Below are 22,391 nucleotides of genomic sequence, written 5' to 3'. Positions count from 1 at the left end.
CAGGTACTGCTGACCTTGCCAGCAATCTTCCCTGAAAGCATTTGAATTCTCTGTAGCAGACTGCAAATCGAGTCCAAAGGGACATTGGTTAAGTAATGCTGTATCTCTGAGTGGCTCCTACTAGTGCTTCTGTCTATAGCTGGTACTGCTTGAGGTGAAACTCATAGAATCCCTTTGGTTTTCACTACTGTTGTTTGGAAGACTTACCTCTGCTAATCCTCTGCTTTTCTCCAGAAAGGATTCCTGGTGTATCAATGACACTGATGCTCTCTAACACAGGATTAGGTAGCTGGGCACAAACGAACCTGTGTGAAAATAAATGTATTTAAAATAAAAGCAAAAGGCATTTACGATGTGCTGAACATCACAGGCAGAATGGGACAAGCCAGGCTCTGATTTCATTTACAAGTCTTCAGTGGGAGCTACTCTGGATTTAAAGAAATGAGAAAGGGTCAGTTCTGGCTTCTTTCTCTGACTATTTTGCTGCTTCTGGAACATCGGTCTCAGTCATGACCTATGACTACAGGTTGCCCAAAGACGTGTTGGGCAACCACCACCCTGGAAACATTCAAGGCCAGGTTGGAGATGTCCCTGCTCCTTGCAGGGTGGTTGGACTAGATGGCCTTTGAAGGTCCCTTCCAACCCTAACGATTCTATGATTCTACAGGTTTTTTTTTTTTATGTGGACCCTAAATTGTGACTTATTAATGAAAATGTGGAAATACAAACGCTGTTTAAATTTTGGCAAGAAGTGGTATTTGTTTTTCTTCACATAAGCGTTTCCCTGCAGAGTCCTGAACTCAAGTGAACTGAAATAACTTGTTTAAAAAAAAAAAATCAGCAATTTGTTCTCTTTTAAATCTGGTCTTAAAGAGACAGAAAGTGTGCTATTCTTGCACCACAGGCAGCATGAGATCTCAAGAGGTTACTTAGTCTATCCTCCTGCCTCAAGGCAGGATCAATCAGATGTTTGTCCAAAGTGTTCTTCAAATCCATAATAATGCAGACTCACCAACATTTGCTGGGAGTCTACTCCATTACTTAATTATCCTTACAGCAAAACCTCTTTTTCTTAGCATCTAAATCTCCCATGCTACAATGCTTTTCAGTCTCAAACACAGTAAATGTGGAAAATTATTTATTTTTCCCTTCTTGCTGCAATGTATGCTGTTGTCATCCTGTTTCCCTTCAGTCTTTCCTCTAAAGAAAACAGTTTGGATTTTTTCTCGCTACCTCTTTCAGTTCTCTCTAGCTGCCTTTCCAGCTCATTTCTAAATCCCTGAAGACCCTTGCAGCTTTCCTGCAAGGTCCTCTCAAACTGCTCCACATATTTCTTCAGGCACAATGCCCCAAGCTGACGTGGTACTCCAGCTGTGACCTTGCCAGTGGTGAACAGAGTGGATGGATTGCTCCTTATCTCTTACATATGACAGTCGTGTTTACATATCTCAGTAATATGTTTGCTTTTTTAAGAGCATTATGACACTGTTGACTTACCTTCAGTTTATAATCCAGTCCTACCCCCTCTGCAGCTCTGTTTCTGTGTAATTGCTCTTCAGCTAGTGGTTCCCCATCTTGTATCTATGCAAATCACTGCCTAAGAAGAGTAACTTGTGCTCATCTATTTCAGTTGCTGCCAACAGTAAAGGACAGTAAAAGCCTATCCGCTTACATGGCTCCCAGTAGCATTTCATGGATAGCCTTTTTGTGATGGCATTCCAGGCAGCTATAAATATGTGTGTGTGTGTGTGTATGTATGTATGCATATTAATAGGGTGGTGTGACATCCAGGCATAAAAAACATGTTACTGTGGGAGGAAGCAGAACCACAAAAAGGATGGGGGTTGGCACAAGGGCGACAAGATGCAGTCAAGGCAGACAAAGCCCTGCAGCGCTCTGACGAGTGGCTGGTTCTGCTGAAGTCCCTGCTGCTATGAACTCCTCCAGGCTATGCTACAACCTCACCCCAGTTTTTCTACCTGTATGACTGCAAGAAATTCTCATGGGTTAGATAAATGTCTTCTCTCCTAAGCTGTCTGCTATTTCAGACCCCATATTACAGCCTCTCTCTCCTACATCCACAGCTTGGCAGGTGGCAACAGGGAGCATTTCTGAATGTGTAACACCTCATGCAGAAGAGGGGAGCTGGCTTGATCCTCCTGTTGAGTGCCAGGCACAGCAGCAGAGAACAAAAGGCTCAGGAGGTCATGTTATTCCCCCTTCCTGCCAGCCCAGGTTTGCTCTCCATTCTTATAGCCCTGAGCATTCCTTGTGCTCTAACATTAAATGGCTCAGGCAAGGGGATTTTCCACCAGTTTCTCTAGGGAAAGTACTCCACAGGAGATTTCAGATATAAGGTCAGAGGCCAGCGTGAGTAAGTGCATTCTGGCTCTGTTGGCAAGGTTGTTAAGGCTGCTGCCTTCCTGCTGTACCAGCAGAACTGCAGGACTTCAGGGAATGTGACCTAATTATGTCCGAGGCCATATGAAGGGAAGAGTGTGGTGCCAAACTAGACTTTCAAAACCTTTATAGGCAGAGTGTGGGGATGAAGGAGGAACCTGTTATCGATGATGTCTCCTGCTGTTGAAAAGACAAAAATGGGACTGACTGCACCTTAGCTTCCCAAGACAGACTTTGGGGGTGAGAGGAATCCTGCAACTAAGCCAATGTGATGGCTGAGATTCCTGATTTTGCTCCAGGTCCTTGGTGCCAAAATAAGTCTTCCTGATAATGAGGTGCAACCTGTAATCTCTCTGCTGGGATCCTTCCAGAGCTGAGGTACTGCCAGCAGAGCCGGAGTGAGAAAACAAGCCCTTCTCTCAATACCCAGGAACCACCTGGGGCAAGGAGAGGCAGATAAGAGACAGGGTCAGAACATGGTACTGCAGAGCTCTGCTATCCTCCCTTCAGCCCTGGGCAGCTCATCAGCCCTATCTCTGCCCTTAGCCAGGAAGGTATGAGCAGGCACTCCCATCCCCTGGAAATGAAGGGAGGGAGGAGACAGGCTCTGAGTAGCGCAACTAGCTGCTGTCTCCCAGCCAAATCCTGACTGTACCACTCTCCTCTTTCTTCCTGGAACGGAGCAGGTCCCAGCCTCTGTTGGGAAGAGAGTACCAGCTGAGGCTTTTTTTCTTCCACTTAGCTCCCCTGGCGCAGCAGGCTCTGCACCCCACAAGGCACAGTGCTGTGGGCTGCCACCTCTCAGCTGAGACCATAACGGTCTGTCTGAATACTACTGACTTGTGCTGCTCTGTTCCATTCCACTGGTGTCAACAGCCAATCGTTACTTCTAACCACCCACGGGTAAAGTGGACGTGCCCATGGTCACTCTCTTATCTCGGCTTAGAGGGATAGCTCCTGGAGATTACCTTCCTCCTCTAAATTTCCTGTTTACAGCCTCTTAGCTGAGGCCAGTGCCTTAATAAACACGTAGCAGCAGCAAGATACACACAAGGCAGAGACAGCTGTGCATTGTCTCCTGCCAAGAAGCCAGGCCCACAACAGGGGTAAGAGTGGGTGCCTTGATGCAGTCCAGTGGGTGTGCCCTGACTTACATCTTCTAAATTTCTAGTCTTCTGAGTCAATTCTTGCATGCGCTTAATTTCCTAATTAGCTGGGTATTACCATCTGCATTTTCAGCACTGTGATGCTCACACCGCTGTGCTAGTCCTCCTTAGCGTGTTGTCTTCTGCCAGTTTAGAAATCATTACCTTTTTTTTTTTTTAATGTCAGCAGAAAAGGGGTTAATTAGCTGTTGTGGCTACTCCCTGCATTGCTAGCAGGACTGCACTGCTACTGCTGCTGAATCACTGCGTGCCCTGCTGTCCTCACAGGCACATACTTGATTCCTTCCTCACAGGAGAAGGAAGAGTAGCAGGTGAGGGAGAAGAGCACAGTATGATACAGAGAACTAGGCTAATGGATGCAGAGATCCCTTGCTGAATTAGGAGCAAATTGTATTTGGCACACATCAATCAGTCCAGTTCAGGAGTGTTTCCTTTTCTTGCCCTCCATGCCTGCCTGGCTTCCTTACTCCTGATGTTGCTTCTCTGCAGTGAGCTGTCTACCAGCTGTGGCTGTTGTTGGCTATCAGCAGAGTTGCTCTAAACTGTGTTCTCTTCATCTACTATCTCTGCACTTTAGGCAGGAGGCCTGTTATTTTCTTAGAGCAAATCACCTTCCTCCCTTGGTGTACGGAGTGGGAAGTTACCTGACCTAATTGTTGGCCAGGTGCAGATGTTCTAGGCACTGCAAAATACTGAAAACATCTCAAGAGTCTCTCTGGTGCAGGACTATGTTGATGTATTTGAATTACAAGCCTGTACAGTAATCAGATATTGCTTCTAGAGTCACCCTGAGGCACTGTGAGGTTCTCTGCATAGTAGCAACTCCAGCTAGGTCCCTCATGGGGGACTTCAACCACCCCAATATCTGTTGGAAGGACAACACAGCAGGACATAAGAAATCCAGGAGGTTCCTGGAATACCTTGATGATAACCTCCTTCTCCAAGTGATAGAGGAGCCAACAAGGAGAAGTTGCTATGCTGGACCTTGTTCTCACCAACAAGGAGAGGCTGGTGGGGAATGTGAAGCTCAAGAGTAGCCTTTGCTGCAGTGACCATGAAATGGTGGAGTTCAAGATCCTTAGAGCAGTGAGAAGGGAGCATAGAAAGGTCACTACCCTGGACTTCAGGAGAGCTGACTTTGGCCTCTTCAGGAATCTGCTTGGTGGAGTACCAAGGGATAAAGCCCTGGAGAGAAGAGGGGCCCAGGAAAGCTGGTCAATAATCAAGGATCACCTCCTCCAAGCTCAGGAGCAGTGCATCCTAACAAAAAGAAGTTGGACAAAAATGCCAGGAGGCCTGTATGGATGAACAAGGAGCTCCTGGACAAACTTGGACACAAAAAGGAAGCCTACAGAGGGCGGAAGCAAGGACAGGTAGCCTGGGAGGAACACAGAGAGACTGAGCAGCCATGGATCGGGTTAGAAAAGCTAAAGCTCTGATAGAATTAAATCTGGCCAGGGATGTCAAGGGCAAAAGAAAAAGCTTCTATAGCTATGTCAGGGATAAAAGGAAGACCAGGGAAAATGTGGGTCCTTTCTAGAAGGAAACAGGAGACCTGGTTACCTGGGACATGGAAAAGCCTGAAGTACTCAATGACTTTTTTGCCTCAGTCTTCACTGGCAGGTTCTCTAGCCACACTGTCCAAGTCACAAGAGACAAAAGCAAGGACTGGAAAAATGAAGAACTGCCTACCATAGAAGATCAGGTTCAAGACCATCTAAGGAACCTGAAGGTGCACAAGACCATAGGATCTGATGAGATGCATCCGTGAGTCCTGAGGGAACTGGTAGATGAAGCTGCTAAGCCACTATCCACCATATTTGAGAAGCTGTGGCAATCCAGTGAAGTTCCCAATGACTAGAAAAGGGGAAACATAACCCCCATTTTTAAAAAGAGAAAAAGGAAGACCCAAGGAACTGCACGCCAGTCAGTGTCACCTCTGTGCCTAGCAAGATCATGGAGTTTCCTCCTGGAAACTATGCTAAGGCACATGACAAACAAGGTGATTGGTGACAGCCAAGATAGCTTCACCAAGGGCAAATCATGCCTGACAAAACTGGTGGCCTTCTACTATGGCATTACAGTGTTGGTGGATAAGAGAAGAGCAGCTGATGTCATCTACCTGGACTTGTGCAAAGCATCTGACACTGTCCTGCAAGACAACCTTGTCTCTAAAGTGGAGAGACAGGGATTTGACAAATGGACCACTTAGTGGATAAGGAATTGGCTGGACGGTCGCACTCAGAGAGTGGTGGTCAACAGCTCAATGTTCAAGTGGAAACAAGTGGCGTTACGCAGGAATTGGTATCGGGACCAGCCCTGTTTAACATATTTGTCAGTGACATGGGCAGTGGGATTGAGTGCACCCTCAGCAAGTTTCCCAATAACACCAAGCTGTGTGGGGCGGTCAACACATTGGAGGGAAGGGATGCCATCCAGAGGGACCTTGACAGGCTTAAGAGATGGGCCCATGTTAACCTCATGAAGTTCAACATGGCCAAGTGCAAGGTCTTGCACCTGGGTTGAGGCAACCCCCAGTATCAATATGGGCTGGAGGATGAAGGTACTGAGAGCAGCCCTGAGGAAAAGGACTTGAGGGTACTGGTGGATGAGAGGCTGGACATGAGCCAGCAACATGCACTCGCAGCCCAGAAGGCCAACAGTATCCTGGGCCACATCAAAAGAAGTGTGGTCAGCCAGCCGAGGGAGGTGATTCCGCCCTGCTACTCCATGGACCAGTTGGAGCAGCTCCAGAGAAGGGCCATAAAAATTTATTGGATGGATAAAACACTTCTATGAGGACAGGCTGGGAGAGTCAGGGCTCTTCAGCCTGGAGAAGAGGAGGCTCTGTGGAGACCTTATAGCGGCCTTCCAGTATCTAAAGAGGGCTTATAGGAAAGACAGGGAGAAACTCTTCAGGAGGGCCTGTTGTGATAGGACAAGGGGTAATGAGATGTAAAACAGAGGGAGATAGATTCAGACTGGACATAAGAATGAACTTTTTTACACTGAGAGTGGTGAAGCACTGGAACAGGTTGCCCAGAGAGGTGGTAGATGCCCCATCCCTGGAAACATTCAAGGCCAGGTTGGACGGGGCTCTGAGCAACCTGATCTGGTTGGAGACGTCCCTGCTCCTGGCAGGGGAGTTGGACTAGACGACCTTTGAAGGTCACTTCCAACCCTAACTATTCTATGATTCTCTTATCTCATCAATCTTCTCTCCATGCTTCTCTGCAGGTCCTTTCCCTGTCTCACTGCAGCCTACACCAGCACTCCTGTGGTCAGTGCTGGTAGGAGAGGAGATGCTGCACTCTCTGGATAAGATATTCTCTAAGCTTGGAAGTTAGAAAGGGAGTCAAAGCCCAGCTTTCCCAGTTGTTTGGCTGAGCAGCTGCCATTTTTGCGACATCTCCCCCAATGTGTTAGCAGGGAAGGCACTGATGATGGGTGTAGTCAATCAGTTTGTTCCCATCTGCCTGCTGTAGCACAGTTTGTGCTCATCTAGGATATGGGTGTGTGCTGCTGGCTTCCTGCAAGGCCTAGATCCAAAACTCAGTATGGTGGGGCTACATCTAGGGGACTGAAAGGTTACATTCCTCATGTCACAGAGCCACTGTCCAAACAGTTACTTTATGGGAAAGACATTAGAGCTGTCATCAGCTTGCACCTGAGGTTATATGTATAGGGCATCAGAATGTGTCCCCCCTTTGTCACAAGGCGGACATCCAAGCAATACTTAAACATGCAAGAAAGCAAAGACATGCATATTGTGCCAGTTCCACTTCTCTACTGACTTCACTGGCTACGTCTGGTTGGACTGTTTCAGGGAACTGAACTGATGGCAGAATGGAAGAAGCTAGCAATATACAAGCAAGAGGGAGCAAAGTGTAATGAAGAGATTCACCTCTAGGATGAGCTTGACAGGCTGTGCTGTGTTTTTTGCTCAAGTAAAATAAAGGTTCATCCTACTTGAATTCATAAATCTACCCTTCAGTTACTGATGTGCACCTGGTAGGACTGGAAGGGCTCTGCATCATCCATGTGGATGGTGGAAAAAAAAAAAAAAGGAAGAATAGTGTAATGCCTTATCCCTTTAAATTTCTAGCTATGCTGCTCATTAGGCTCTACCTTTATTCTCCAGAGCAACTATGTTCTTGAGTACTGACCTGTTCAAAAAGGCATTGCCAAAGGCGTTGAGTTTCCTGAATGGTTTTTTGGGATCCACCACCAATGCGTTTCCAGGAATGATTCCTTCCACATCTCCTTGCATAACTGCTATAAAGGAATCAGTTGTAGGCTCTGGTCCAATCCTCATCCCTGGGAAATCCTGCTCCAGCAGGTACCTGTAGGCAAAAAAAACAAGGCGTGGGCATGAGACATGAGCTGCCTAAGTCCTAAATGAGTTGTACTGAAGATTGCAGTGCAATTATGAAGCTCAACTGTATGGATCCTTCCAAGACTAGTTTCAGGACTGTCACCGAATCTTTTAATAAATGTTGTGGTAGTTTTTCTGCTCAGGATCTCCACATTTAAAGCTTTCTTACTTCAGGTGGATTAAGAAATTGAGGCAATTATAGCTACTAGGAAGAGATTCTCATGATGTTTGATCATTTTGTGTATTATAATCCTCAAGACATCTGGAACAGACTTAGCATAGCAAAGTAAAAACAGCAGTTCACTGTGATTACAGCTAATCCTGAAACTTTACTGGCCTTTGGTGCCAGTATCAATTACTTCACTGCTGCTCATTTCAGCAGACTCATTCAGCTAATGTGCTTAGCCCCAAGTCCAAAGCAGTTGCTCAAATGCCACCTTCTCCCGTATTTTACTCTAAAGTCTCAAATCTCCCTTCTCGTGTGCTTCTGCAACGCAGCCACACGTCTGCATTACAAACTGCTTGAGCATATTGAGCATTAAGGATGTGGGTGGCAGAGTATATCTCAATATTCATTATTAAGCTAAACAGCACAGTGAGCACAGCATCCCTTATTATTTATTTCCTAAGCCTCTGGCAGCCTCTCTGAAAGTACAGTTTGGCAAATTTCAGGGAAAGATAATCGCCCATGGGGCTGTAGTATTTTGAACAGGATCCTGGCAGCATATCCTGACTTACCCTGCCACATTCAGGGTGTGTCAATGGCATCTGTGGGACAATTCCCTCTGCCTCATTGAAGGAGCGAAATGCCATCACTGAGGTCAGGTCTGTGTAGAAAACACCCCATCTGCTGGTTCTGTAAGGCCATTATATCCATGTGGCTTGCCAAAGGGAGCTAGAACTAGTCTAGCCCTCAGTACAGGATGCTGTCAGGCCACCGGACTGGATTGTTACATGATGAGCATAATGACTGCCACAGTATGGAAGTTAGTGCAACACTGTGTTGCTTGTTGCTAGCACATAGCTGGCACTTCCTCTTCCATTGCTTTGACCTAATCTTTAGTAGGTAGAAAGATAAACAGAATTGCTGTGATGTTAAAAGTAGATTCAGGGGATGGGGGAAAAAAAGAACACAGGAGAAGGGCTAAGGATTTTTCAGGACTGAGACTAGCATGTTTAACAATCAGCATTGGTTCACTCAGGTGGGTCTTATCAGAGAAGGCAAGTTCCTATGTGAGGGACTACAGGTCCACTGGCACAAAAGCTTGTAATAACTTTTGCAGGGTGCCTGCTTTCACCATCATTTTAACAGAGGTAATCACCATCCAGTGCTTGAGAAAAAAAAAATGTGCTTGTTCAGGAGTGCTATTTGCTGACATACCATCTTCAGTTCCCTATAGGCAAGGCCAAGTCAACTGGATCTAGAGGTAAAACAAGCAAATGTACACCCAGGACATACTGCAAATCACTGCTACTTATCTGGGTTGGTACACATTAATGAAGAGAATGGCTGCAGCAAAAATAACTGCAGCAAGGATATCCAAAATTCCCTTAGGAGCTGATCACCCCCTTTTATCAGTATTTTATCATGTATGTTCTTGTATCTTCTTATCCAAAGTGATTTTCAAGACCTGTGCTCACTAGAATGCCACCAGAAGTGACTTCTCTTAATGGGAACAACTCTGAGATGAAACAGCAGCTGTTCAACAGTTCCCAAAGAATTTAAATAATCCAGGAAAGGATTCCAGGAAGGGAACAGCCCTCTCATCTCCTACACTAGGGTGGATATATTCTATCTACCTAAAGCCTCAAACTTTCCTACAAAAGTGGGTGTGGGTCACTACTTACAAAAGTAAAAACTGCAGCCAATGCTGGTGTGTGCCCTCTCCCTGGCTGATCATCACAATACACCTTCCTGGCAGTGACAGTAACTTCTCTCTAGCTTGAAGCAGCTGAGAACAAGGAGGAGCTACTTTTCTCCCACCAAGGGCTCTGTAGACTATCATATGAATGTTCTTGGCTCCATTCCATGGAAAGCTCTTTACACTGAAACAACCATTTGCTAGGTTAGAAGCCACTTGGCCAGACTCTAGAAGCTAAGCTTAGGCCTCCTGGATGGCAATGCAAAAACGTTAGCTTCTGATGGACATTGCTGTGATGCTAGTCACTGCTACTGGCTCTCCTCTGCTCCCACTTTGTACTTCACTTTGGGTCTGACATAGCATACTTAAGAGTGATATACAGATGGGCATTCACTGAATCTGTAGAAATAAACTTTTGATTTCTCCCCTTGCAAATTCTAGAGAGAAAAGGAACAGGTAGTGATAACAATTGCCAAATGCAACAAATCAAGTGTTTTGAGAAAAAACCTTTATTCCTAACGCTAGGTTGCAGTTTTGCTATAACAATAACCTGCCTTTTGTAAAAAAAAAAACAAAAACAAAAACAAAACCAACAAAAAAAAACCCCAAAAAACACCCAAACAAGTTAGAGATGCATATGTAATATGCTAGCTTTGGAGCAACAGCAAACCCTGGGAGGTTTGCTTGTCATTTACAGACAAAGCTTTTGAGAAAGTCTAAGGAGAAGTCCTGCATATGCAAGTTCCTCATCCAGTCAGGCTGGTCGAAAGAATTTTATCACAGCTCCACTCAGCTGATTTTTCAAAGCATTTCTGTGTTTATTTCTTATGTAAGGCTTTATTAAAAACAAACCCACAAACAAAACACCCCCCCCCCCAAATCCCAACAGAAGTACAAGAGAATGTTAATTGACTTAATGTGCAGCAAGTGGTATGAAATCAAAGAGATGAAGACTTGCACTGCCCAGTATCATAGCATCTATTTTAAGTAAGGCATCTCTGGAAAATCTGGGCATATTGTGCAGCAGGGTGTCTGTAGCACAAAAATCTCATTGTACACAGGACAAATACAAGGGGATTTATTGACACTGATTGGGGGGGGAGGCACTCCTGCTATGCAGTGACACAGGCTGCCTCTGCTAACAGAAACAAGCCAGAGAACACACGCAATTGTCACATTTGTGGGGATTTCTGGGAGAGAAAAGTAAACAATAGCTGTGGAAAACACCGATAAACAGTGAGCAATTTCCCCTGCCAGTGCATCATGCCTTACTCTGAGCTGCTGTACACCTTCAAGAGCCTGGAGGAAGTGATCTCCAGCCAAGTTGGGGAAGCCCAAAGAGAGCGCCAGGCAAGAGGTGATTTTTTTTTTATGGCCAGTCTGCTTTTTGAACTGTCTGGAGATAGTATGTGGCTGGGAGCATCAAGCCATTTGCCCCATTTCAGGCCTGTCCCTGCTCCTGGTGAGGGGGGGGAAGGTGAGGGAATAAGGACACAATTAGTGCATTAGCGCCAGCCTGGCTTGAGACATCCTTTCTCAGACTGGTTTGAAGCAGTGTAGGAGCTAGGCAAGGAGATCCCAGGCTCTCCAGGCAGGAGTGCCGCAGGATGTGGGGGAAGGGGCCATTTGCTCGTGATGAGTCATACAGGAGCAGTGCAGGATTCTGTGTGTGGCAGCAGAGGTGATGCAGAGCAGGAAAGGGAAGAAGGGCAGAGCGGGAGGAAACAGTGACAACTGTGTGGTGCAGGCAGAAATAAAAGGTTCAGGGCCACACAGGGAGGTCACACCAGAGCTCTGCATGTAGCCTGTGACAAACAGTCTGGAGAGGCCAGGACGTGTAAATGATTAGCTGTAGGAGGAAGGGATGGCTACACTAGAAAAGCAAGCCATGTTGACAGTTAGTAGGACTCTGGCAAGGTTGTTTATTTTATTAGCAGGATGACTGGATTGAAGCCAGGATTATTTTTAGAAAATACCACAGAATCTAAGTTAATTAGGAGAGTAATGTTCTGTCCTGCACTCCCACCCTCTTACAGGAAACAAAAAGCAATAATGTTATAAAAGCAGGCTTCAGTGACATCCTGCTGTGGCTGTCACATATTCCCAGGTAGAAGTGTTGCCTTGCCTTTCCCACCACAGCCTTTCTGGCCCTGCAGAAAAGCCTCAGTCAAATGCATGCTGAGGACAGAAATGGGAGTGAGTGAGAAGAGAGGATACAGCAGGAAGCAGGAATGGAAAAGCTGCAGTTAGGGACGCTACATCTTTCACATAGCATAATAAGGCTTAGTTTTCTGGGTCCCTGAAAGCAGGCGAGAAAACAGTCTGGCTCCACTGAAAACAAGCCAATGCTCTGGTCTTGCTACACTGGCTTTCACCCACACAACTCACCTCCCTCCTCCTCACCTCAGCCTCTAGGAATGTTTCTCACTGCTGACCTTGACTGCCTTCTTTCTGCCGTCAGCTCCTGACAAGAAAGCAGTCTCATTGCAAGATGCTGCAGCATCTGAAGCTGGTGCTTCAGAGCCTTGCATTTCTTCCTTGTTCTACCTCAGATTCCCCAAGGACAAAGAAAGATGTTTGGGAGACAAACCCACCTCAGGTAGGTGACTGAAGTCCTTTGTCTTTTTTTTTTTAAATGGTGTACTGGCATCCAGGTGAACTAGGACTGAGCTCATTCCACATGAGTGTTTAGAGGCACTAAGTCATCTCCCTAAATTGCATGGCAGTACAAGCAGGATGCAAGGTAAGAGTGGAATGAATACACACGGATAACATTAATTATCCCCTATCCTGACATGATTATGGAAGAGGTGTCCAGAGGCTGTTTCTTCCTTCACTCTAACATCAAGACATAATGGTTGTTTCCCCCTCCCATCCCCAGTCCTCTTAACTCCTCCCTGCTCTCAGTTTTAGCTCCCACTCGCCTTCCCACAATAACTCTGGATGCTAATCTGGTGCTTATCCCAGCAGTCTAACGACCAGTGCCTGCAAGCTCAGGCTGGAAGCCTATCACAAGTAACATTCAGTTTTTCTGGCACCTTCTGCCTTTCTTTGGTTGGGAACATACTAGTACCAGACCCTCACACTCTTACTATAAGAGGCCCCAGGTTCTCCAAGACTTCTCAACTTTCATTTTCTTATGTGCTATTTTACAAAAAGAAAGCTCTGCTTCCTGGAAGGCCATCTCAGTTGCATTTTGCACTCCCGTGAAGCACAAGCTCCCAGTCACTTCCGCTTGACCATAGTCTCTGGGTAGGTTCATCTCAGCCCTGTGTACAGAGGCTGAGAGAAGAAGGCATAGGCATGAGTAAAATGCCGTAGTCAAAGAGAGGATTAGATCAGCTTTGTTGATGGCAGAGTAAAAGGGCTGTTGCTGTCCCACAGAAGCAAAGACCCAATCTCCTTTTGCCTGGAACACACTTCAGGCACGTAGGCCTCCTGCAAAAGAAGCTCAGGCTTACAGAAAAAGGACTTTACTGAACAGAGAGGGCCAAAGGCAGGAAGTCTTTGCTAACAGCAGCATGCAGGTGATACTGTAGGGAAAAGGTGATGCTGGCAATCCAGAGAGCAACATTAGGAAGAAATGCTCTGGTTACACAGCCAACAACCTCAGGAATAGATATTCAGCAACCTCCTTGTGTTCAGGGAAAGTTCTGCTTTAAGTGTCAGTAACCCAGAGGACTGAAAATGCCCTTCATCAAATAGGTTTAGTACCAAGTCACAGAACAAAGATCTGGGATGGAACCAGACAGCTATGCTATCCAGGCCAGCTTCTCTAGTTTTCAGAAGAGCTACTCCCTTTCCAACCATGTGGTAAATGCGTCTTAGGGTCATTCATGCCCCTTTACCATCTACCTGACCTGCTAAGCCTTTTCACTCTTAAATTCTGTTTGCCAGGTGCATGACAAGGTAGCAAAAATACATTCTGTTCTTGGCTCCTAGCTAGGGCATTAAGTAGCAGGAATATTACAGTACACAAACCCCCCTCCCTGCATTTCTCAAGGTCACTTCTGAAGAGGTATAGTCAATTTGATTCACCTCCCTCTACTCTCCACAGCTCCCTCCTCCTCCAAGAAATACTGGTAGAACAAAGGGCTGGCTGCTTGTGGCTTGCATCCAGATTTACACTGGGGTAATTCCACAGATTTCAACACAGCCACACCAGAAAAAGGCTGGAATTTAATGCTAAGCTTATGAATCACATAGGAAACACAGACAGCACAGCCTCAGCTATGATCCCAAGAGAAAGGCTGCTGCAAGTTCAACTAACAGTGTGGCTGAACAGAGATCCCTGCAACCAAGTCCAGCTGGACAAGTTTAACCCTTTCTTTGACACTTTCACATCAAACCTGCTGCTGGCAGCTGCCCTTTCTTTACAGTTAGGAACGAACTTGCTGCTCCCAGCATCTCAGCAGAGCAGGACACAGTTAAAACAGGGGTTACTTTTGGAGGCCTAAAGATGGACAGGTCTCTCTTGTGCGTACAGACACATGCCTCTCAAACTACACTCTTGAGCATTGCCTCTGGGAACAGTACAGAGAAAGAAAGACACAAGCATGAGACGTGGACCATCACAAACCCAAGCACTCACTTCAAGGTTCCCTTGGCCATAGGTTGCCCCATCACACAAAAGCTACATGAAGTTGAAAAGAACAGCTGCTAGAGGGGCTACCCTGACCCAAGCAGTCACAGGGATAACCTGTGCGAGGCTTCCTGCAGCCTTTGCACTTTGAACGGACAAGAGAGCCCCGAGTGACTCACGTCTCCACACCAATGCCCTGCCTGCACTCCTCAGCCCTGTGCTACTTTTTGCCACGTCGGGACATCTCACCCACTCTGTCTGTGTGAAAGAACGCTCTCGGAGTTTGAGCAGAGGTGGTTTTTCAATTGAAAGCTGTCGATGGGCGCCGGGTGCACAGAGCGGGGGTACAGAATAGGGATCCAGACGTAGCATGGGTAGCAAAGACCCTTTCTGCCCCACCACAGCCCACGGGCATCGAGGGTGCAGACACGCCCGGGAGGGAGGGAGGTAGGCGGCTGGGTTTTACCTGATGAAGGTGGTCTTCCCAGTGGAGTACTGCCCCACGAGGAGCACCATGGGCTTGTTGTCGAAGTCGGCATCTTCCAGGGCCGGCGAGTGGAACTCGTGGAACTTGTAGTGCTCTTCGAGGGGGAGCAGCTTGGTTTTGTAGAGCTTCTTCAGGCCCTCGCTGACCGTCTGAAACACCTCGGGGTCCTTCCTCCGGCGGTCGTCGGTGCCCAGCCAGCTGAACATCTTGGGGCCGCCTGAAGCCAGCTCCGCAGGGACCACCGAAGCTGGGGCAGGGAGCAGGGGACGGGAGTGGCCGCTGGCTGCCGGCGTGGGCTACCCCTGCATACCCGCCTCAGGGCGCGGGGGGAGCGGGCGGTGGGGCCCGGGGGATGGCCTGGCAGGCCTCACTCCCCTCCAGCGCCCACCCGCGAGGGCCGCCTTCCGTTACGCGACCCGCACCGGCGGTTTCAGTCAGAAAACGGTCCCCGCGGGAAGCTAAAAAAGCCGCTTTCTCCTCGCAGCCTCGGCTGAGCGGCGCCAGTGGACGCCGCCTCCCTTCACGCCGCCGGCTCCCGGCGTGAGCATGCCGCGGAGGCAGGGCGGGAGGGGCGGGCGGCGGCGGCGGCAGCGCCCTCCGAGCGCGGCGGGCGGTGTTTAAGGGCGGCCCTCCAGGAAATGGGCCGGCGCCGGAAGTCGGAGGTTCCTGGCAGGCGCCGCCCGTTCTATGCGGCGGGTGAAGCCGCAGCGGGCGCCGCCATGTTGAGGAGGGGCGCTAAGCCCAGGAGCGGGGCGGACCACAGCGCCCCCTGGGGGCCGCCGTGGGGATTTGCAGGGCGGCCCGCCATTTTAATTCCCTTTCTCACCTCACTTTAAAATAAACCCCTGCGTGTGCAAATTTCACTGAGAGTCGGGTGTTTCCGAACGCTGCCATCTCTGGCTGGGTCCCCAACAACCCTTCCCCAAGCCAATGATTCGGCTGCATTGCTGCTGCCCTCATTTTTCAGGGGCTCACAGAGATGAGGCTGGCTGTGCCCTTAAGAGTTCACCATTTAAGCAGATGAGACGGGCAAATTAGTTGCTGTCTCTACTCCTTTATCCCTCCAGCAATTAGGGCTGATGGGACAGCTGTCGAGCGAAGGCTGCAGTGCTACAGCTGAAGCCCGTGCAAGTTTTCCAGCAGCAGCCTGTAGCTCAGTGTGTTCCCAGGGCCAGCCATCAGCCATAATGCCCCACTTTCCTCCTCACCGCTGAACGGCTGGGACTGAGCAGGGAATTTTTCCTAAAATATCCCCAAACGACTTTTTCACTTGAGTTGATCCAGCAGGTCTGAGAAATGTGGCAAGAGGCAGTTTTGGAAGTGATCCCGCTCTATAGCAGTCTCCTGCCCTTTGCCAGCCATGTACAGATGGGAGGAGCCTGGGCCTTGCGTAAGCAGGAGTGGCCATGCATTCAAAGTGGTTGTTTTCCATGAGTTGAGGGGTAGGATAGGACTGCCTGTGCTCCCATGTGCTTGGACAACAATCCAGGTCCCTTTCTATGCATTTGGCTACAGGAGCCATTTTCCTGGCTGTTCCCATTGCGTGGTCCCATGTGCTTGTGCGCTCTGCGGCATAGCCTGACCCATGAGGTGTGAGCAATGTCTCCAGGGACTGGTTTTCTTTTTCTGGAAGAAAATAGCAAGCTGACTGTATTTTCTGAAGGTCAGGCTTCCCTGCTTTCCTGCCAATGCCTAAAGCTATTCTGAAAAAGGAATTAATATTTTGAAACCTCCTGAAGACTAATTTCCCTTGTTTCTTTAGTTTTATAAACAGAGACTTTTGACTTTAAGAATTTGATGACTCCTTTCCAGTGAAAACTCCTGGAAATTAAAGACCCCATAGAAATCAACATGCTTTGGCAAGAATTCCTGATTTTATAGGAAAAAATCGCTTTCGTCTTCTAGATAGTTCTACCATTTAAGGGGCTGCACTCCTCTAATGCCATTCTTGTATTTCTACAGCTATATATGGAGTCTCTGTGGTGCTTGCTTGCGATATCCTCAGAGCTGAGTAAAGGTCAGGCCAGGAAGCCTTTGATTGTAAATCTCCCCAGGCCACCTTGATGCCCTTCCTGAATGCGATCAATGGGGGAGGAAAGCGAGTTTTCTGTTGTGCAAGCCGTGGGAGCTAACTGCTACAGGTACCGCAGAGGCCTGTAGTTTACAAGAAGAGGATATATATTAATCACTAAGTTACACTAATGATAAATAGGTATACCTAGTGGCCACGTGGCCAAAAAAACATTTCCTTGCCTTGTCTGAAGAGAATCCCTTTCCTTTGGATTCTTTATTGCTGGGGCAGATCACAAGCAAACGTGACAATTTTTATAGACTTTCTTTAGGTGACTTACAAACATTGCACAATTTTATTTATTTTTCAGTCTGATTTCTTAGCCATTTCTCTCTGGAAGGCTGACTTCCTTAAGGACTCTCTTTACCTTGAAGTATAGAGCTTGTCAAAAATAAAGGGGAGTAAAATTAGGAAAGGAACTTTGGAGTATAATTAGGCTTTTCTTTTTGCCAGAATCTGAACTGAAAATTTTAATCTGTTTCGTTGTTTATTCCCTTTCATTTCATAAACAGGGATGTTTTAATGGATGGTTTTCTGTTGGACAGTTTGGTTTCATGGTACAATCTTTAGGCACCTTTTTTTTTTTTTAATAATTACATTTTTAAAAAAAATCTGAAAGCAGAAAAAGAACAAAACCAATTAGATTTTTTTTTCCAAACAATGATTTTTCATTTAAAATGTCACTGCTGGAAGAAGGCCTGTTTTCCTTGAAAGTTTCTGAGCTGTTCAAATGCAAAAGCACTCTCTTCAGTGCCCTGCACAGAAACTACTGTACTGCAGTGCTCAGGACACACCCGTATCTGATACTGATGAGGGTCTGCTGCTGCACTCTGCTATAGAATTGGTCTTTTTCTCTCAAGCCGTGATGAATTAAACTCTCCGTCGTGTCCCTGCTGTTGGTAAGATGGCAGGCAGTCACTCAGCTGGGTGCTTGCCTTGACTAGGAGAGAGAGACTTTGCTGGAGAAGATTCACTTCCATTGCTGGAATTGAGTGGGGCTGGACTAAGTCATATAGTATTGGCATTCAAAATGAAACCTAATTTTGGGGGGTAAAACATGACGTTGTATAACTGAAACTCATTCAATCAAGTCATGGTGACCTGTGTGTTTGCTTACCTCCTGCCTTAGGTTGAATAGTTTACTTCCTCCCAAAGATCATCTGAGGATGGGGAATTCAGCAAGTCACTGAGTTTGAAAAGAGGTGGTGACTCAGTCAGTGCCGTAACACTTCGACAGTTTTAAGAAGCTTGGGGGAGCCATGTAGTTCAGTAAAATTAACTTCCTGCTAGTGCAGTTACTGTCACTCTTTGTTCATTACCAAGTAAGAAACCCAAATAGACAGTGTCAAAAGTTCAGGTAGTGATGGGTTCAACAGGGAATAACCGGCTTTGTGGGAAAGGGATGAGGGGAGAGGAAGGTGCAGCAGGCCCCCAGAATTAAACCAAAGACAGTAATTTGATAAGTAAGGCAAAGAGAGTTTCCTCTGGTTCAACTAGATCAAACTTCTTGACCGCCTGCTGTTGCCATGCAGCCTAGGAATAAACTCCAGCGTAGTCTGTCCCTTTCCTCACTCATTGCTTTGCCTTTACAGCTCTGTCTTCTTCTCATGCCCTCACTGCTCATCCCTATTCCTCTAAAATACCTCCCATGAGATTTCTCTTACCATTGGTCTCAGACGGCTTGGTACACGCATGCTGTCCTTTTCCTGCCATTGCCGTGCTACTCCTACCCCCTCGTTGTGTGAGGTGGAACAAGGTGCTAGTACCCAGAAGTGCCACCAGAAATTGAGAACTTGGGGTTGTATAATGTATATACAGTGAGTGGGAAGCATGCTTTCCTCCAGAGTGTTCACTCCTTAAATTTGTACAGCAAAGAAAGCATGTTGTATTGCACATAGGGGACCTGACCCATGTGATGCCTGTAATAGTGCTGGACAGGGAAATCCTCTAAGCCCTTCGCCGTCCTTGCGGCACAGAAGCTTGGAGGTTTCTCCTGTAACTGTTGGATGGTTTTGACTGTCTCCGTCATATACTTCCCTCAAATTTACATAAATGTTCTTCTTAGAAATTGTTATGATTTAGTTATTGACAAAGTGGAAAGACTGTCATGGTCCCCTCTGTTCTGAGAAAATATGGTGGTTTTGAGGGTATTTCTGAGCTTTTTCTTACCTGAAAGCAGAAATCCTGTTAAAATGTATTAAGACACAGTTGAATGCATCTTCCTGTTCTACCTTGTCAGTGATATAGAGAGAGACGTGGAGTTTTGTGCTTTGAATAATCACACAGCTAAGTAAACAAGGAAGCTGCCATCCACTGAAGCGATGGGTGAGTCAAACAGCAGTCTGCATGATGGGCTGTGCTGTTCTTTCATGTCTTCTATGCAATATTTTGTATTGGGTTTTTCAGAAATTTTCTGACATTACTCAATATGCTTTTTTTCCCCGCCTCCTGCTTTTACCACAGTGCTTAATAGGTGAGGATTAACTCTCAGGGTTACGTAGGCAAGACTTATATATACACACACACGCATGTGTGAGTACAAATACACACATAGGTAGAGATAACATATATACTATTTCTAAGCAGCAGGCGTCACTGCCAGTGGAGCAATTATCTTTCGCTGTGAGAACACACCTGGAGAAGGTAGGATATCAAATGCCAAGTGCTGTGTAGAGGGATTTGGTGCTGGCATTCAGCAGTCATGTGTGGCCAGCACAGAGTTAGGATTTTCTCAGGGTTTGAAAGGCTTGTAACTCTGTCACCACTTCTTAGAGGCACGGTGCTGAGATGAAGCTGTCCTTTAGGATCAAATGGGTATATTAATTACACGACGCTGCTGGCCCTGCTGAATGCAGCAGCAGCTGCTGTACTTTTCTCTGTAAGTGTTGAAGGGAAAGGCAAAAAGTTTGTATCAGCAAACATGAGAAGAATGGATGTCATGTAAAGCAATTAGATGAGCCGTGTCAGCTGCCCTGCATGTCACAGCTCCAAAGCTTCTGCCTGCCAAATGGCTGGAAACACAGGCCGGTGTTTTAGCTAACCCAGGTTTTGTGCACCCATATTCTGTCTGGTTTGCTGTTTAGGGGCAGTTTAGCTGATACTTGATCACAAAATATTCTACAGAGATCAAAAGTTTCATCTGACTTTAACAGGAGTTGTGGGCCATCAGAATCTCTAATGATTAGGATGATTATGAGTAGGATGTAGTAACCTTAAGTGCTACAGCACAGATCTTGAGTAAATAGGTTTTTTGTATTTCCGCTGATTTTGATGTAGCTTGGACTATTTACACAGCAAAGAATATGTATTTTAAATTCTCAGAGTCTTTAAGAGTGAATTTTTGTGCAGAGAGGTATCATTTGAAGTTCTGAAAGCCATCAGGCCTTTTTTGCTACAGACTTTTTGTTAACATCGGTGGGAGGCTCTGTGGAAGGTTCACTGCTTCGCCTTGAAAATCTCAGCACCAGAAAGTGTTCGTCAACTTTTGGGCCAGTAATCTAAGCACAGGAAATTCAGGCAAGGTCCTTCACCTGTCTGTACATTCATTCATTTTGTAAGAAAACACAGTTCGGTGCTGCTTTTCAGGATATTTCTATTTGCTAAAAAGCCCACAGGAAGAGTGGGAGTCAGCTTTGAGTTTTTATTTCTGAAATATACCACTATGTTTAATCAAGGACTTGAGGTTGTACCTGCAAGTGCTGTTTTTATTTTTCTGTGTTTAGAGGCTCATAAAGATTAACAAAGCTTAATGCAGTCACATTTCCATTTTGACTAATGACTGCTAATTTCTGTGGCTAATGTTCTGCTGTATTACAAGAATGTCTGTAAAAGATGGCCTGGCATCATTTGTTCTGCTCACCCTAATATTTATTATTTTGCAAGCAAACATTTGCTCTGTTCCACACAATCAGGAGTGGCTTCTCAGCCCAGATACAGATTGTCTTCGTTAAATCAGAGCTGGGCTGAGTTCTGTCAGCTCCGGGTTTACCTTTTGAACTGCCCACTGCCCCAGTGTTGCCTGGGATAACGCAAGAGGCTCTCAGAGAATTCTTTCATGGCCCAATTACCTTTACTACAAGTGAACGATTTTCTGTGGATTCTTCAGATTCTTATTTTAAGACTTAGAGATGTTGAGAAAGATCAGGGGAGATCATAGGATGCTAATGTAGTGGAAGGATATATCAGATGGTGAACATACAAACTAGGGGAACATGCAAAGAATAGAGAATCAAATTCATCCGACCTGCTGGTTCACGGCTTCTGTCTAAAGCTTTTAACCTCTGTCTGCTAGACTTGGCTGATTTTCCTTAGAAATTGTAATTGCCGGAAGAGACATGCACATGCTCTCTGCTCCACCCTTGCCGGAGGACGTGGTGGGACACTCTGATTCAGTCTGGTTCAGTAACGTTGCTGAGTGGAGTACAAGTGATTTCCAGGTATACTTTGGCTACTTGTTTACAACTGTATCTGGCACCTGCTTATACAGATGACTGCGGCTAGACAGCAGATAAAAGGTTAAAGCATGAGGTGGAACACCTTGCAGTTGTCTAAGCAGTGACTGTTCATGACACATAAAATCCTTCATTGCATCTTTTTTTTCAAAGATTTACAAGTAATTTAGGAAAGAGTTTAAAATAATACACCTAGAGGCAAGTTCAGCTGAGAGGTTTTCAATACATACACAGTAGCTGCATCATTGACTCGCGACACACACTGCTACAGTCAGGGCTGCTGGCTCAGTTTCTTGAAAATAAGGCTACATATTCAGTTGATTTAAACCTCCATTTTTGAAAGCATTGTTTTTTTCATACTATCTCTGGGTTTTGAGGCCTATCTATAAAGTTTAGTTCTTTTTCAAATAAATGTCAGACTGAGGTGAGAACTGGTGTGAAGGGTTACAATGATTTTATAATGCCTGGTAATTATTTTGTCAGGCATTGTGGATGCTCTGCGCACCCAAGAATCAAGTCTCAAGTATTTGCTCTTCAGTGTAGCTCGAAGAAGTATGTCAATTGTTCACTACTTCTTTCCCTGGGGAGCCACAAAATGAGAAATTCTTCATACATGTTTTGTCTCTCTATATAAAGTGCAGGCTGTTTTCTTCCTCTTGTTTTTCTCTTAAATCTCTCTCTCTCTGTTGTTCATGTTGTAGCCGTGAAGGTCAATGGCTGTAAAAAGGCAAGGTTTGGAGGGAGAGACAGTGTTTTTCATTTGGAGAAAAAGTAGGCAAGTTGTTAGGCACTTAAATCCTTTTTCAGATCTGAAATGTCTACTGTACAATAGAAAATGGAATTTTTGTTTCCAGGGTTATATTTTAAAGATTTTCTCTTGGTTGCCCTTGAGGATCATGCCTTGTGGATCGGTTGTGGAATGGTTTTATAATAAACGAGGACTCTGTGTGGGAGGACAGTGCAATCTGCAGTTGTTTGGTTTCTCACAGGGAATGCT

General features: G+C 46.1%; 1 protein-coding gene across 1 annotated transcript in view; it reads right to left on the bottom strand.

The window, feature by feature from the left end:
- EHD3 (EH domain containing 3) overlaps positions 1-15,456 on the bottom strand; it is a 33,009-nt gene extending 17,553 nt beyond the window's left edge. Inside the window, exons 1-3 of the mRNA XM_010124930.2 lie at positions 14,852-15,456; positions 7,733-7,909; positions 208-305 (exon numbers count right to left, since the gene is read on the bottom strand). Of these exons, the coding sequence (XP_010123232.1) occupies positions 208-305; positions 7,733-7,909; positions 14,852-15,078 (502 nt within the window). The 5' untranslated portion in view covers positions 15,079-15,456. The remainder of the gene's footprint in view (positions 1-207; positions 306-7,732; positions 7,910-14,851) is intronic.
- Positions 15,457-22,391: the final 6,935 nt, after the last annotated feature.

The sequence above is a fragment of the Chlamydotis macqueenii genome, chromosome 3 (genome assembly GCF_036417535.1).
Source record: "Chlamydotis macqueenii isolate bChlMac1 chromosome 3, bChlMac1.mat, whole genome shotgun sequence".
In the NCBI taxonomy this organism is placed as follows: domain Eukaryota; kingdom Metazoa; phylum Chordata; class Aves; order Otidiformes; family Otididae; genus Chlamydotis; species Chlamydotis macqueenii.
Note: the sequence above shows the minus strand (reverse complement) of the source record. Positions and strands in the feature narration are given on the sequence as shown.